The sequence below is a fragment of the Pyrgilauda ruficollis genome, unplaced genomic scaffold (assembly GCF_017590135.1).
Source record: "Pyrgilauda ruficollis isolate IOZ18807 unplaced genomic scaffold, ASM1759013v1 scaffold161, whole genome shotgun sequence".
NCBI classification, from domain to species: Eukaryota; Metazoa; Chordata; class Aves; order Passeriformes; family Passeridae; genus Pyrgilauda; species Pyrgilauda ruficollis.
Window position 1 is genome coordinate 1099127 of NW_024514876.1, and position 16803 is coordinate 1115929.

General features: G+C 50.4%; 1 protein-coding gene across 1 annotated transcript; it reads left to right on the forward strand.

Annotated features, from left to right (window-relative positions):
* Nucleotides 1–4537: 4537 nt before the first annotated feature.
* CCR7 (C-C motif chemokine receptor 7) lies at nucleotides 4538–12029 on the forward strand. Its single transcript, XM_041462905.1, has 3 exons — nucleotides 4538–4617; nucleotides 9610–9659; nucleotides 10965–12029. Exons 1-3 carry the CDS (start codon nucleotides 4608–4610, stop codon nucleotides 12027–12029), a joined length of 1125 nt encoding a protein of 374 aa, XP_041318839.1. The 5' UTR covers nucleotides 4538–4607.
* Nucleotides 12030–16803: the final 4774 nt, after the last annotated feature.

A 16803-nucleotide genomic window follows, 5' to 3' on the forward strand; every position in this document is an offset into this window, starting at 1 on the left:
ATTCCACGAGTTCTCCCAGGCAGGCACCCAGCAAGTTCCAGTTTCATCCTGGACTCTTACAGCCAAGACTTTTCGTGCCTCCGAGGATTTGCAGCACCTGCCCAAGGCTTTGAACCCAGGGCTTGGATCTCTGGGTTTGAAATCCCGTGTGCATGCAGAGTGCTACTGACAGCGACTGGCAAACCTCTGCCAGCAGGACCTGATGACCAAGTGGGATCAGGCACTCGAGTCTGAAAGCCCAGATCCTGCTTCGGGTCTGTCTTGCTGTTTGTGCTCTCAGTTCCCTTCTTTCACTTTGACGTTTTTTTCCACAGTCTTCGAGGGGTTTTTTGAAGTGGTTTCGCGCGTATCGGGCTGGTGTCTTATTTTGTTGTAAATCATCACGTAAAGCTTCACTTGTGACTCCAGAAGTCAGTAATTTCTGTCAACAACCAGTTGAAATCTGCTTTTATCACCCGACTCTGTTAAAAAGTCAAGAAAAAGCCATTTTAGTTCTGGCACCAGTTTCAGGGTGGGGAAAGCCAAACCAGAAAGAGTGACAGTAACAACAGAAACCAAGTGAAAAGTCACATTATCATGGGTTTATTACAATCTTTTTAACCCCAGGGATGAGAAATGCCAGATCTGTAACAGAGAGGGATGGATGAGCTCTTCTAGGAGCAAACACAGATGGGATTATTTCCAGTTTCTAGATCCAGTTTTCATCTAAAGGCAGCAGCAGATTGGTGTTAAACCTTCCACCTTTTGAACAAGGGAACACAGCTCACAGGAGTGATGCTGGATGGTCAGGGACACTTCAACTCTCAACTATTTTTAAGGGTCATAACGCTTTATCTCTTTAATCAATATCCCTTTATCTCCCTAAACCATATCTTGTTATGTCTCTAAATGATTCACTGCTCACTAGTGTTTGATATCCTGTGGGAATTGCCCAGCACTTTGCACAAACCATCTCTAGACACAGTTGGTGCTGCTTTCATGGAATAGAATCATGGAGTCATTTAGGTTGGAAAAGACCTCCAAGGCCACCAAGTCCAACCTGTGACTGATCCCCACCTCACCAACCAGACCAGAGCACTGAATGCCACATCCAAGTGTTCCCTGAACCCTTCCAGGGATGGGAGCTCCAGCACCTCCCTGGATAGCCCCTTCCAAGCCTGACCACCCTGCCCATGAAGAAATTCTCGCTGATGTCCACCTGCTTAGTGAAGGGCAGATGCCAATTTGGTAAATCTTTTCTTTTTCCTCAAAAAAAGAACTGGAGAGCCAGGCCATCACTTAGGACATGATGTGGGCACAAAGCAGGTGAATTCCTGGTGACACTGGGTGTGCCTTTCTTTGCTCTGGCTGACACCATGGGCAGCTGTGCATCCCAATCAGAGCCTGGCACTGCACAGATTGCTTCCTCCCTCTGGGAGATAAGGATCTGTTAATAACCTGGTGGTGAGATCACAATCATGAGACATTTCTCAGGGCACCCCCTACACCTGCTCAAAGAACTCTGCTGGGTGAGGAATCCCAGCTTGGTGCCACTCTTAAGGACAGGAATTTACTCATGATTTCACTTCTGCTATTTTACATTTGCCTGAGGAACAATAACGTCAGCACCCCCCCGGAGTGACCCTGCTGACTTCCACCACAAACCCCCCTGGATGTCCCCAGACGTCAGAGGAGGGGTCTGGGCAGGGGCAGGGCCAGAGCTGGGAGATCCCAGGCACCTCAGGCTGGCATTGCCAGGCAGAGGGAGCAGCAGGGCAGACGTCAGGGTCCCTCCCTGATGTCACTGCTGGGATGTGACTGGGAAGAACAGCTGGGAACGGGCCACCCTGAACTCACCAACGCTTCTGTCTGGGCACCCCTGGCTTCCTCCAGCCACGGGGACAAACCTTCCCATGGCTCATGGCAGCCAAAGGGGGGAACAGGGGGACAGAGCTGGTGTTTCCATCTCAAATCAGCTAAAGCAAAACCGGTGGAAAATATGAACAAGTTTTGAATCCAGGACATAAGAACATCCCATGTTGTGCTTCTCTCAGACAGAATTCCATCTCCTTAGGCAAAGCCCTGAGTTCTGATTTCCAAGGTCCCCCAGCCTGGATGTGGTGCCTGAGAACCCTCTCCTGGAGCTCTGGGATCTTTCCCACCTCAGGATGTCTGTGAGACTGTGTGGAATTCCTGGACATCCCACAGGAATTCCAGTTTTACACACAGGCCAGGGATGGCAAACTCAGAGCTAACTTCCTTGCGATGTTCCATTGCTGAGTGAGTTTCAATTTAACATCAGGACAATCCAGGATTACACAGTTCAGTTCAGTTCAGCTCAATATTTCAGTTCAAGTGGAACCAATGAGAACTGAACCAAAATCTCCCTGAGCAACTTCCTGTGCAATTTATCAGGAGCTGCATTTTCTTTGAAAAGTTTATGGTTGAAAGCTGCCACCCAGCTCCTGCTGCAGCCAGGGCAGCAGGTTTAAATCACTGACTTCCACTCTCCTGGGTGCTGGAAGGGAACAAAAGCACCCAGAGACTGGAATATCTGGTAATTTGATTATTTTTATGCAGTTAATTAACTTTGGAATAACAAATAGGTTCTAGTAGCACAGGCTTCCATGGGCACAGCTCAGGCCTGGCACTGTCTGAGTTTGGATCACAGTTTTGTGAAGAGCAGCTCATGGGGCACCCAAGTTCAGGCAATGTGTCAAACAGATGGAATCACTCGGGCAATAAGCTGCAAATATACACAATCAAATTAAGCAAAGATTTAATAAATGTTCTGAGAACTCCCTGGGTATAAAACGTGACTGCATAAGAAGTTTGGTGTCATACACAGACAAATTGTTTATTTTAAATATTCCCCTTTTAAATATCCCCATTTTAAATATTCACATTCTTTTTAAGAAAAACAGTTTGCTTGAACGGACTCTAACACCACAGAGTTTGGCACGTACCAAAACTTTGAAGCTGAATCTTGGGACCACGTGCAGAAAACAAACTGCAAACCACCTGCCTGCCTCCCCTCTCTCACCTTCGGCTTCAGCCAGCGTGGACATGGGGATGGATCCACCAGAACTCTGCCTGGTGCCCCTCCCTGGAGCAGGGGGAGCACAGAGCACCCCGAGGGCCCCCCCTGCACATCCCCAGCTCCCCGGGCAGAGCTGTGACCTCGTGTGAAGGCTCTGTTCCACCCCTCGATTCCGCGTATTCTGCTGCTACCCAAGGGAAGTCTTTCATCTCAGGTCCCCCTTGGCGGAAGTGGTTACGAGATAAAGCTCTCGAGGCAGAGTACCTGCCTGGATACCTGATGAGCAAAGGCAAACAGAGCAATAAATAGCTGCAGAGATGTGAACAGCACCTGCTGGCTGAGATAAAGCGCCGGGCGAGGTGCGGAGGAGTCGGTGCCGCGCTCTCGAGGGCGCCGAGGCGAGGGAGGGTCACCTGCGTGAGCAGAGGAAAACTGCCACAGCTCCCCTGCCCCCAAAAACCCCAAAATCCTGATCCTGAGTACCCCCAGCTGTTCCCTGAGCACCCCAGAATGGGCTCAGAACCACACCAGCACTGGGAAGGATTTGGAGTCAGGCTGGGACTGTATTGAGGGAGGGTCTGAAACTGGATCTGAGTCTTCAAAAAGGACCTAAGACAACTCACAGGAACCTCAAAACTACCCCCAGCTTCAGCTATATTTAATTTGAGCTGGGATTCCATCCTGTGGTGCCCTATTTTTCCACCTGGCTGCAGTAACAGCACTGACATAGGGTAAGACAGAGAGGAAAAGATGCCAAAGGCATCACTTCTAGAGGAGCCTGGCTCAGGAAAAAAGAGAGTTTGTGAGGAGCTGGAGACATTTCTGTCTGAGAAACAACCCCTCTATCTGAGAGGTCTGTTCCAAGAGCAAAGCCCTGACATCCACCAAACAAAAGCCACTGCTTTGCCTTGGGGGAAGGCATGACACTGACAAAGTGCAGGGCCTTTTGGGGAAGACAAAAATACCCAGAAAGAGAAAGGGGAGAAGTCACCGAGCTGCTGACAGCGTAGGGAGGGAGAAGGACAATGGGCTATGGGTCATGGGCAGTTCTGTGCACTGAGATTTTCATCCTGAACACCTTTCCCAAAACAGGTCTGGGGGATGGGATGGGATGGGATGGGATGGGATGGGATGGGATGGGATGGGATGGGATGGGATGCTCTGTTTCCTCTGGCACTGAGGGCTCCACAGAGGAAGCAGGATTTGCTGGAGTGGGGAGGTAAGAAAGAGCCTCCTTCCCCTGTTTCCTTCACCACAGACCATTCCTCACGTGTCAGTCCAAAATCAGAGCCCTCTTCACTTCCCCAGGTGTCAGTGACAGCTCTGGGTGTGCAGAACACCCCGAGGCAGCACCTGAGCACCCCGAGAGTTCAGCACAGCTCTGAACACATGAGAAGGAGGAGGAGGAGGAGGAGGAGGGTCTACTGAATGCCAGTGACATCAGGGTGCCTGTGAGCTCCTCACAGGGGTGCAGGAAGTATAAAAGCAGAGTTCCCCGAGGAGGGTCCCTGGCAGGAGCTGGGGAGGCAGAGCTGGAGTGGGTGATGCTCTCGTTACCTCTGTGACCGGATCCTGCTGGAACCACACCATGGATGGGGGTGAGTACCTGGGCTGCAGCTTGGGCTGTGTCTTCATCTTTATTAATGATGCCCAGTCCCTGTCCTGTGACACAGGAGTGGAGCACTTCTATTAGAGTATTCAAACAACATTAAAGACTTTCATCTTCCTCATTTTTACTATTAAAAAAAAAAAACACAGTTCTGTTTTAGAAGCTCGAAAACCTCAAATCACTTCAGAAACAAATACCAAAAAGAGGTTGGGAGGCAATTTTAAGGGGCCTTTTTGTTCTGAAGCAAATGGAATCTTGCATAATTCACACCTTTTCTTCTGTGTTCTTAATTTTAAAAAGAGAGAGAGAGAGAGAGAGAACACTCTCCCTAGCAACATTTTAATTCAGTGAATCAATTGAGGAAATGGGAGAAGAAGAGCTGAGATGCTCCACGTAGTCCATCCAGTCTTTTGCGAGTCATTTCTATTTTAAAACATCTGCAGGAACACTGGAGGAAGCAGGATGCATTGGAGATGCAGGAGGCTCTGGAGATGGTCAGGGGGATGGATGAAAGAAGTTCTGGGGAATAAAGGAAGCTCTGAGGATGCTCCAGGGATGCAGGATGCTCCAGAGATGGGGATGCAGGGAAAAGAGGGGGCAGGTCCCTCAGGACCCTCCAGGCAGGAGCAGTGTATGAGTTGAGGGAGTTTTCTTTCTCCTCAGAGCCTCTGGCAATCAATGGCTTAGGAAATTCCTGGATTTTGGAATCCCTGCATCCAAACAAACACCAAAGTGGACCTGCCCATCACACATCATTCCTCTCATTTAAACTTTTGGCTTCTGCATCATCCTCTGGGTGCTTTGTGGGCTGCTTGTTCCACGGGGTTCAGTGTCTGGGGGCAGCTGAACTTAGCTCCTGGGAAAGGTTAATCAGGACAGGGAAAATAAGGAGTTAATGAGGACGTGACAGATTATGATAATGTTCCTGCTTTGGGGTTTTTTTTTGTTCTACTATTGTATTTCAGAGGAATATTTCATTTTCCTGGAAGACACACCACCGTGGTGCTTTCTTTAAAACACACCTGGCTCACTTCTGCAGGAAATTTTTTATTTGCTTCTCTCTGCTTATCTCATCTTTTGATTCACAGTTTCCTGAAAGGAGTGAAGGTCGATAATTATTAACTTTCTTCTGTGATAGATCAGTGAACACACGAAATAAGAGCATGACTGGGTTTCACTGGCTCCACTCACTCCTGAGATGAGAGTGTCTTTCCTCTGCCAGTTATGAGGAGGGGAAGGGGGCAGAGCAGGCTGGTAACTGCCAATAGTCATTAGATCACTTAAGTATGATTAACTTTTCTCAGAAATATCTGGTTCTTTCCCCAAAAGCCTCCTGTGCTGCTGGAGAAGGGGCACAGGGAGCTGGTACATGTATAACATACAGAGAGCACGTTAATCACTGCCTGCACGTGTGCTGAGGCCAGAACTTTGGCTTTGCAATCCCAGGTGGCCAAAAAACATTCACCCACCACGAGGGTTTGGCCAGAGCAGGTTTGCTCAGCTTTGCCAGTGCTCCCTAAAGCATTCCCAGCTCCTGCTTTGCTCTCCTGCATCTCATCCCTAGAGCATTCCCAGCTCCTGCTTTGCTCTCCTGCATCTCATCCCTAGAGCATTCCCAGCTCCTGCTTTGCTCTCCTGCATCTCATCCCTAAAGCATTCCCAGCTCCTGCTTTGCTCTCGTGCCTCCCTCTGCTTCAGCAGCAGCCAGACCCTCAGGAGCTGCCCTGGCCATTTGTGTGATGTGATTAATCACCCTCAGGGCTGTGTCTCTCTCCTCTTCCAGGCAGATGTCCTGACACCAAATTCTTGCACTGTCAGAGGCCTTTTTGGGCGCACCTGGTGGGATTCTCTGCCCCTGCAGCTGCTCTTACCTTGCTCACATTTAGCAGCTGGTGCTGAGGGAGATCCAGATGAGCTGGGAGGGATCTGCCTGTCCAAAGTCACCCCCCTTCTGCCCCAGGTGCCCACCCCAGGTACCCAAACTGGGGCTTAAAAACACTTGTTTCTTTCTCTTTGCTATTGAGGGATCCTGAACAGCTCAACATCTGTCAAGGGATGAATCCCACCTTGGGCTTACTCTGTGGAGGAAGATTGTAAAACTGAGGGGTTCCCATGCCCTGTCATGAACAGACCCCTTCCTTCCTTCACTCCCGTGGAGGAATTCCCCTTTCCAGCTGTTTCCAGGTCCTCCAGGACAGGAATAGCCTCAAACCAGCACGTCCCAGGCTGAGACACACCGGGGCTGCCACGGGGCTGTAGGGCCAGGCTGACTCATCTGCTGTGGTGGGGTTTTGGTGTATTTTTATAAATGAGGTTTCTAGTTCAACTGGCTGCAGGGACTTTTGAGAGGGTGGGTTTTTTTGTTTTTTGGTTTTTTTCCCTCAATATTTTGAGGAACAAAACTTTTAAAAACTTTAAGGAAATACCCACAGCAGCCAACTGCCAGGAGGTGTAAAAAGGAAAGAAAAAGTAAAGAAATGTACCTAAACTGCCTGATAAACTGCAGAGCAAGGCTCGTGTCATTATAATTGCTTCTGCCCACTGGCCCAGACCACAAGACAAGTTGGGGACATGCAAGTCCTGTCCAGTCTGACTGGAACCAGTGACACAAACGTGCTCAAACTGGCACAGAGGGAGCAGGAGGCATCAGGGCCTCTCTGGTTGTGCTTTTGCAAATGTGTAATCTGAGGTGGGGGCACAGAAGAGGGGCAGAAACAGCACGGGCTTTCTTCATATTGAAAAGTCATTTGACATTTAAGACAGTTGAAACAGCAACTGAGAAGGGGGAGAAAAAAGAAACCTCTGATGATCTTCAAAGGAATGATATGGGCTGAACTGTTTCAGGAGTTGGTTGAGTCACGTTCTCAGTCCTGTTTTTCTAGACCGTCACAGGGTGATAAGAAAACAGAACAGAGCAAAGGAGCCCTCACCAGGGCTGGGGCTGGGGCTGGTCAGGTGAAATCAGGGCTGGACCTGGAGCTTGCAATCCAAGCCACAGAGAGGTGGTGGAGTCTGGTTTACATGGGTGCTTTTCCTCCATGGAATGAGGGTGGTTCTTCTCTGCCTCTTATCCAGCAGCCACAGGGGTATTTTCCTGGTGGGGCTGAGTTTCCAGCACAGGTACTCATCACCCATCCCCAGGCAGCCAGGAGCACCAGCCCCAGGAGTCCCAGGGAAACCAGGATATTTAGAAGGTGCAGCAGAAGGATGAAGGCTGCTGTGGTGTTTGCAGAGTTAGGGACTTTGTATCCCAGGCAGGAAGGGAGTTACAGCTGGCTTAAAGCCACCTAGTGGGTCCCAGTCCTTGGGACTTTTAGTGTATTTCCTGTATCATATACAAAACGAGGGGCAGCAGTTTGAAGAGGTGACACCACAGCAGACACCAAACCTCTTCCTGCAGTCTGGGTCTGATCAGAGGGAAAGTCACTGGTTGAACAGAACAGCCAGAAGCTTCACTTCACCCTCAGTCCCTGCCTTGCACTCCTCCATTCCTGAGTCACCTGCACTAAGGGGTCCCATGGGAACCCCTCAGACACCCCCAGGAGGGTTGGGAGAAGGTAAAGGGAGGATGAACACAACTGAGCACACAGCTGCATGAGCATCAGAGATGAAAATAAGGGGGGAAGGTGAGACAGAGCATCTAGGAGACCTCAGGGGAGGCACTCACACAGGCCTGGGGATGAGCACTATGAATTTCCCAGGCTGAGGATCTCTCTGACCCACACATCACCCTCAGGTACTAAAAACATCCCCACTCACAGGTGACTCTCTCTGATATTAGTGAAGCTGTTGCACGTGACTTAACACAGGGACTTGGTGCAGTTGCTGTGGTAGAAGTTCATCATCCTGGTGCAGCACAACACGAGCAGGAGCCTGGCACAAAACTGAAACCAAGCATAGCTGAGTCCAGCAGACACTAAGCACATTCATGAACAACCAGGCAGAGTTCTAGGAGGAGCAGGCAGCTGAAAACCAAAGGTATCCCCTTGCTGAGCACCCCCGGAGCGGAAAACCCACAGGGAGTGAGGGGCTGCAGGGACCACCCAGGGACATCCTGGCCAAGGCACCCCTCAGGGAGGGACACATCTCCTCCTCACACCAGAGTGGAGCTCAGGGCTGTCTCACTGCCACCTTCCAGCTGAACAACTTTCAGTGGCAGCTGCCTGAGGTAGATGCTGGTACGAGCTGTAAAACCAGTGAGGAGAAAGCTTTCCCTGGCCCCTGCCCTGCTAACCACAGCAGGAAGAGCTGCTCTGCTGAGATTGCTCTCTCACCATACCTGGCTCTAAATTCAGTTTTTCCTCCCAGCTGTCAGCATCCTATATTTTCACATCCCAAGGCAGCAGAAGCCAACTCTTGACATTTAGACACAAGCAATAAATTTCAGCCAGTTCCAGTTCTGTCTGTCCCACGGGGAGCTGAGCTCGCCTCTCCACAGCCCAGGCACCACACGGGCACAGCTGGGCCAGATTTATGGCCCTCACAGCTGGGGATTTTCACACGGATTGAGCTGCACCCTCCCTGCTCAGACACCAGAGAAAAAGCTGCTGGCTTCCTGCAGGGAAAAGTAATGGATAAAATCAAAATAAAATCAAAATGAGCGCACAGTGCCTGAGTTTAGAGTCCTCAGCTCTCAGCCTTCACTGCACGGGGTCCTGGGCAGCCTGGTCTGGGTGAAGACATCCCTGCTCACTGCAGGGGTTGGACTGAATGACCTTTAGAGACCCCTCCCAACCCAAGGTGTTCCATGGATCCGTGAGCCAGAGGGGCCGGACTGCTGAGACTCCAGCAGTGCTCTGACAGTAACGCCCATGACCCTGGGTTATCTCCCTGGCATCTTTCCCAGGTTCTGGTTTCCTCAGTGGTGAGGCTTCTGCAGGGTTCACAGTGCCATGGACAGCATTACCCACTACTTTTTCAAAGTAAGAACCGTGTGGAAACCCCCACTCAGCCACTAACTCTACATCTCCTTCTTCCCTAGGCAAGCAGCTAAAGGTCACCCTTGTTTTCAGCCTGCCGTTCGTTTTTCAGGTGAGATGTTTTTGACAACATTGTTGAAATCCAGCTGCTTTGTGTTGTGGGTAAAGGGAGATCTCAAAAACTCAGGGCAGCCACCCACAGTCCCAGAAATGTGTGGGGACTCAGCTGCTCACCCCAGGATCCAGCTGTGGGAGGTGGGAGGTGAGAGCAGAGCCCAGCTACAGAAGAAAACAAACAAGAGAAACAAAACCAAGCAGAGAAAAGTGGTGAAAAACAGAGTGATTTTCAGATGGCCTGGGCTGTGTGAGTCCACTCTTAGCCCCAAAATGAGCATTCCCAGGACAGACAGGAGTGCACCACCTTGATGGCAGGGAGCAGCCAGTTCCTGCTCCCTGCAAATTCCTGGTCAAGGTGCTGGGCTCTGACCAAGCCCAGAGCTGGAGAGGGATGCACCCGAGGAGGAAGAGTTCAGTTCTTCCCCTGCCTGGTGCTCAGAGTGCCCTGGCCCAGCAAGGAGGGCCCCAAGCACGGAGCTGTGCCATGACCTGCTCCCAAACCAGGGGCTGGTCCTGGTGCCCGAGGTCCCTCGGCTGCAGTGGCCACCCCCAGCCCGTGGGGCCACCTGGGACAGAGCCAAGCAGCCCCTGCTTTTCCCTTTCACTGCTGGCAACCCAGCAGGATGTGGTGAAAGCCAAACCTGCTGAGATGGAGAGCACCGAGATGCTCTCTGTTAAAGGGTGGGGGTATCCAGGGGAAACCTTTCATGTCTGTGCGATGGGGAGAAGGTTCTGGAGATTAATAAGTGACAAAAAGCAGGGCACAGGTACCGCAGGCTCTGTCTGCCCCGCGGGTTATGGCAGTGTAGGAAGATGAAACAAGAATAATCAGAACTGAAATCAGGGGCCTGAATGAGATGCCGGCCCGACACGGAAACAGCTTCCTGCTGCAGTCACTGCACTTCCTCACGGTCTCACCAGCACCTTCGTTGGTTTTTCATTTAGCTCAAGGATGTTTTATTTCTCACATTTTATCTGACAGCTGGCTGTGCACACGCAGCTGGAGGTGGGTCACTCTGGAAAGCTGCCACACATCTGAGGGCTTGCAGATGTTACTTTGGCTGAGCACGAAACGTTTCTGGTGGAATTCCCACTTGGAGCCCCCCAAAAAAGCCCCAAACCTCACATATTTATAGGAAACACTTTCAGCCACAAGGTTGTGTCAGCTCTGTTTGTGATGCTGGCATGAGACAGAACTTGGGAACTCCCTGGGACTTCTCTCCAGGCTCCTTTCCTTGCACAGCCACACAGGCAACACGGTCCTTGTCCCAACACCCTCTTCTTCTCTTTCCTCTTCTAGTTCTGTGCCGGGGACAATGTCACTGATTACTACGACTCCAACAGCACCATTGACTACAGCATGTTCGAGTCCCTGTGTGAGAAGGAGGAGGTCCGAAACTTCCGTGCTGCCTTCCTCCCGGCCATGTACAGCATCATCTGCCTCATGGGGCTGCTGGGGAATGGGCTGGTCGTGCTCACCTACATCTACTTCAAGAGGCTGAAGACCATGACAGACATCTACTTGCTGAACCTGGCTGTGGCAGACATCCTCTTCCTGCTGACCCTTCCCTTCTGGGCCACGAGCGCGGCCACGCACTGGCTTTTTGGGAGCTTGGCCTGCAAAGCTGTCTACTGCATCTGCAAAATGAGTTTCTTCAGCGGGATGCTGCTCCTCCTGTCCATCAGCATCGACAGGTACTTCGCCATCGTCCAGGCAGCCTCAGCCCATCGCCTGCGTCCCCGCATGATATTCATCAGCAAGGTGACCTGCGGCCTCATCTGGCTCCTGGCCTTCATCCTCTCCATCCCTGAGCTGGTTCACAGTGGTGTGAACAACTCAGAGAGCAATCCCCGGTGTTCCATCATTGCTAATGACTTGCAGACCTTCAACACCAGCATCAAAGTGTCCCAAATGGTGTTTGGCTTCTTAATTCCCCTGCTGGTCATGTCTTTCTGCTACCTCATCATCATCAAAACGTTACTCCAGGCCCGCAACTTTGAGAAGAACAAAGCCATCAAGGTCATCATCGCCGTGGTCATCGTCTTTGTCGTCTTCCAGCTGCCCTACAACGGAGTCATGCTGGCCAAGACCATCTCAGTCTTCAACCAGACCAGCTCATGTGAGGAGAGCAAGAAGCTGGACGTGGCAGATGACGTGACCTACACCCTGGCCTGCTTCCGATGCTGCCTCAACCCGTTCCTCTACGCCTTCATCGGCGTCAAATTCCGCACCGACCTCTTCAAGCTGCTGAAGGAGCTGGGCTGCCTGAGCCAGGAGCGCCTCTGGCAGCTCACCTCCTGCCGCGACAGCAAGAGGACCTCCTTCGCCATGGAGACAGAGACAACCACCACCTTCTCCCCGTGAGCCGAGCTCCAGGCACGCCTCGGCGGAGCTGAAATGGTTTTGGACAATTTCTCCAGTCTGAACTCCTGGCAAGAACTGCTACACTGCAGAGAAGTCGAGGGGGAAATCCAGAAGCCTCCTCCTATTTCAAGCAGCAAGGGCTGCTGGCCAATCCATGGGTGGAGAGACTTTACAACAGAGCTGTCACTAACAGCAAAGCAAGGGAGAGGTGGTGAGTCTACAATTCCTCCTGTCATTTCACCTTCAGCTTAGTCTTTCCCTGTCAAAATGAGAAACGCTCAAAACAGAACATTTACCCTAAAAACGACAAGTACCAAGAGAAAACAGACGTTGGTGCAGCAGAACTGTCCGGGAGCATCACCCTTGCTTTGGACGTTGCTTTTAACAAGACAACAGCTCTGCAACCCCACAGAAATGCCCTTGCACTGAGTCAGTCCGAGCCAACCCGCACCCGCAGCCTCGGGCTGGATCCAACACACAACCCCAGCTGTGGAGCATCTGAGCACACAACGGCTCTGCCTTCCCCCATGAAATGTGAGACACGACCACAGCTAATGCAAAATCCATACAAATTCTAGCTGTAATTTCAATTACTTTTTATAACATTGTAGCCACTCATAGCTCTGTCAGGAAAAGTACAAATTCTACTTTACTTCTGCCTGTATCCTGTTTCTGGGCTATCACCTGCTGACCTTGAGATAAATATGAATGTGGGTTTTCTCCTCTCTTCCCAGCCCTTCTAGCAGGACTTCAGCTGCCTTTGAAGTCAGATCTGTATTTCACTCATAAGCTACTGGGGCGTGTTTTGCATCGGTGCTGTCGGCACCAACAAAGACACGGCTCACTGAGGTTTGATCTGAGCACTGTCCCACCTCTGCCAGGCACAGCAGCTGAACAGCAGACTATTGTCATGGAAAATCAGACCTTGGAGGAGCCCAGACTGTAATTCCAGTGGGTGCTTTTACAGGAAGAGCGAAGATTCCTGATGACAGATGAATGCTCTGGGAACCGCTGACGTGGGACAGCTGAACACCAGCTGGGAGGAGCTGCTGCACAGCCTGTGCAGCTGTCCCTGTCCTTGTCCTGGCAGCTGTCCCTGTCCTTGTCCTGTGCTCCTGTCCCTGTCCTTGTCCTGTGCTCAGATCCCACAGCACCCAGCTCTCCCAGAGCCATCGCCAGTGGAGAGAGGTCTCAGCCTGGAGCTGCTCCCGGAGCTGCCAGGGGAGACCTGTCCATGTTCCCCTGAACACACAGAGCCACGAGCAGCAAAACACTCACTAAACAGACATTTATCCTTTTTTTCAACACATGGATCCATCAGGAGTGACACAGAGAACTCTCAGGTTCATGGGTTGGAGAGCATTGCTTTAGAGAGTTGAGGGTTAAACTCCCAAGACAGAATTCACTGGCTGGGTCTGAGACAGCACTGCCAGGAATTTACCTGGCTGCCACCAAATCTAAATAAATTCTCCATAAACCATTTACCTCTGGTATATGGGATTTTTGTCAGGGGCTGGGATTTGGGAAGAGAGGATTCTTTGTGTTACCTATCTGTGCTCAACTGTTGAACAAATTTTCATTTACAGTGCCCAGGTAACTGTACAGAAGTGCTGCTTGTCTGTCACATGAAACAGGGGGTGACAACAGACACTGAACAGCTATTTGCCCTTGGTTTCTTTCTCATCCTTATTTGGGCAAGACACAGCTGTCATGATCTTGGCCAGAGCCAGGGACACCCCCAGCACAGGGTATTTGCAGTTCCCCTCATCAGTAACAATATATTGTTAATGTATATTCAATATGTAAAGCTGCTTTACACAGACAAAGTTCAACTTGTTCATGAATGTACCCCGAGAACACTCTGCTTCCATGGAGCCTTTTCATGCAGAACCTTTATTCACCTTATTCCAGCCAGGAAACTGCTCCACCAGCACAGGGAGCTGCACTTGTGTCCTGTAGACAAAAGCCATTCCCCTCCAAATGAAGAAGTCTTCAGGTCCTTACAGAGCAGATGAATTCCAAATGGGATCACACACATCAGAAATGAGATGCAGAGGCACCCTCTGGGACAGTGCAGCTGTGCCTCAGTGAGGCAGGGGTGATGTCAGAGTGCCTGGCTTTCCCTGGTTAAATTTAACGGACAGAACAAATTTGCATCTCATTTAGATGAGTCATGTTAACGTTGGCCTAAGATCCCAACCTGAGGTTCCCCACTGATATCTGAAAACTGACTGTATTTTGCTACTTGAGAAAAATAAATTATAACGATTTAAACAAAATGCTTCTGGTTTTCCATTGCATTTTCTCCATCCTTGTCCAGTCCTTGTCAATCCTCCTGTCCTGTAAGGAGCTGTTTGATCAGCTCAGCTTCATCCCAGTGCTGCCCTGCAGGAAAGAGAGCGTGGAAAATAAACGAAACAGAAAAATGTTGGTTTACTTCATCTGCTGATGGACTCTAAAAGAAACAAGTCAGCAGATGGATTATAAAAGAAACAAGTCAGCAGCACATTAAGGAGATTTTATTTTAACTATTAACCCATGTGTCTTGATGCTGCTCCACAGCTGCATGTACCTAATGGCCACTCACCAACCTTTAAGTGAAAATTCTTTGAGCTGTAGCATTTTATTGTTCACATTTAATTAAAATACGGTAATAAACCACCACATTCCTGTGGGAATTGCTCAGGAGAGAGGCAGCAGCTCTGGGCACAATAACCCCCAGCCACATCCAGGGTGAGAGTAGGAATTGCAAGTAAAACAATGACCACAGTGCTCCTGCCTGGCCTCCCCGGTTAATCTGTGCCTCAAAGCACACAGGGGGGAGCGAGGGGGGACCCATATCCTTCACAAAAAGTGCCTTGTAATTGTAACCACAAATTACAAAGAATCAAGGAATCAAAGAGGAAGAAGCTCAAAGAACATGAGGAGACAGAAGCCTGACACCAAGTGCCAGGGCTAAGGCTCATTTCTGCTTTCACTGAGTGCTGAAAGTCTCACGTTTTCTCCCAAAAGAGAAAGGACAAGGTGAGTTTCAGCATCTGGCCCGGAGTCTCAAGAAGCATCTCAACAGCAGCACAACACAGCTTTAGATGCAGAACCTCAAACCCAGGGATCCTTAAATAAACACTGGGTCTCACCACAGAGGTGCTCAGCTGCCCAAGAGCTCCTTTGTGCACAAGGTTGAGCGGTTTTGGAGCAAGAACTGGGGATCTGCAGAGGTCCTCAGCATTTTAACCATTCCCCTGCTCCTCTGAGGTGACTGTGGGCCAAACTCTTTATGTTCAGGAACTTTCTTGATTAAGAAAGCAGACACTACCTTGAAGCCCTAACTTAAACCAGTAAAACTTAACCCACCAAGCAACAACACAAAATCACAACTTGGGCCACAAATACTGCAGCCAAGTCACACAGAACGTGTTACCAAAAAAGAAGAGTGTATTGCTTGGGTGGATTTAATCTATTTTAGTACCTTTCACCAGCAAGAGCTGCCTATTTCCTTCCACGGCTCCAAATCTTCTTTAAAAAGCCAATAAAAAACCTGGCCCTCATTAGAGAAGGGGAAAGTTCTCCAGGCAGGGCTGTGGTTTCTCACGTGCCACCTGGGCAGCTGCGTGAGGGAAGTCCTTGTCACCCTAAAAAAGAATGAGCTGGAGCCCAGTGAGGTAAACAAACCCTAAAAATAATGCCCGTGGGTGATGGGGAAGGGTGGGGGCACACTGCACCAGTCAGAACAGCTGAGAGCAGGCCATGGCTTCCTCCTCAAGGCTTCTTTTGTAGGGAAAAAAAACCCCAAACTCCTGTTCTGGGGGTGGAGGTGTCACATCTCAGGGGAGTACAGCCAACTGTCCTCGTTGGCAGCGCTGCCTGGCCTGGGGCCACCTCCCCCAGGGGCACAGTGGGGAGCTGTGGGGAGGATTTTATCCATCCCACAGTGGGGTTTTATCCATCCCTGGGCCACTGTAAGAGGGATCTGGGGAAACTGAGGCAGCTGAGACGTCACCTGCCCTTTGTTGGTGTCACCCCAAGCAGCTTCATGACCTCAAAGCAAGTGAATCAAAGAGTCTGACCAGGACTTTTTATGGATTAGAAGGTGGCAGGATCAGCTCTGAGCAACCTTTTGGCACCAAGAAGGAGACAACATGCAGTAGAGATATAAGGAAAAACAACCAGATAAGCAGCATCCTGCTGCACTCAATGACAGCAGCACAGTCCAGTGAGGGTCGTGTTCCCAGCCCTCCTCCTCACAGAGCCCAGCCCATCCTGCCCCTTCCCCAAGCCCTAAAACCAGGCAGAATATCCCTGGCTCTGTGCTCATCCCACACGTGGGAGCCCTCACAGCCTCTGGTTGAAATGAGCACAATTTCACACAAATTCAGATTTAGCAGAAATCTGCAGCTTTCAAGCCCAGCTGTGGCAGCCACTGACCTGCCCAAAATGAAAGTAATCTTTTTCACTTTCACTTAGACCCCAGTTCTGCAGAGCAGAGTATTGGTACTAAACCAGCAGAGACTCAAGTGTTGATGTTCAATCAGCACCTGCCACTGCCCCAGCTTGTTGTACAAACCTTATTCAGGTCTGAACAGATAAGGAGCCTTCTGGCTCCACGTGCAGGGCAGCTGCAGAGCCAGCCCAGGCATTTGTCACTGCTGAGCCCCTGAAGCTCCTCATGTGCAGGAACTGAAACTTCCCTTCCTGCTGCTTTGTTTTAAAATCAATTGTCTTAAAAAACACCAAAAAACAAGCTACTTTCCTTTCTGTGCTGCTGAGTGCTGGC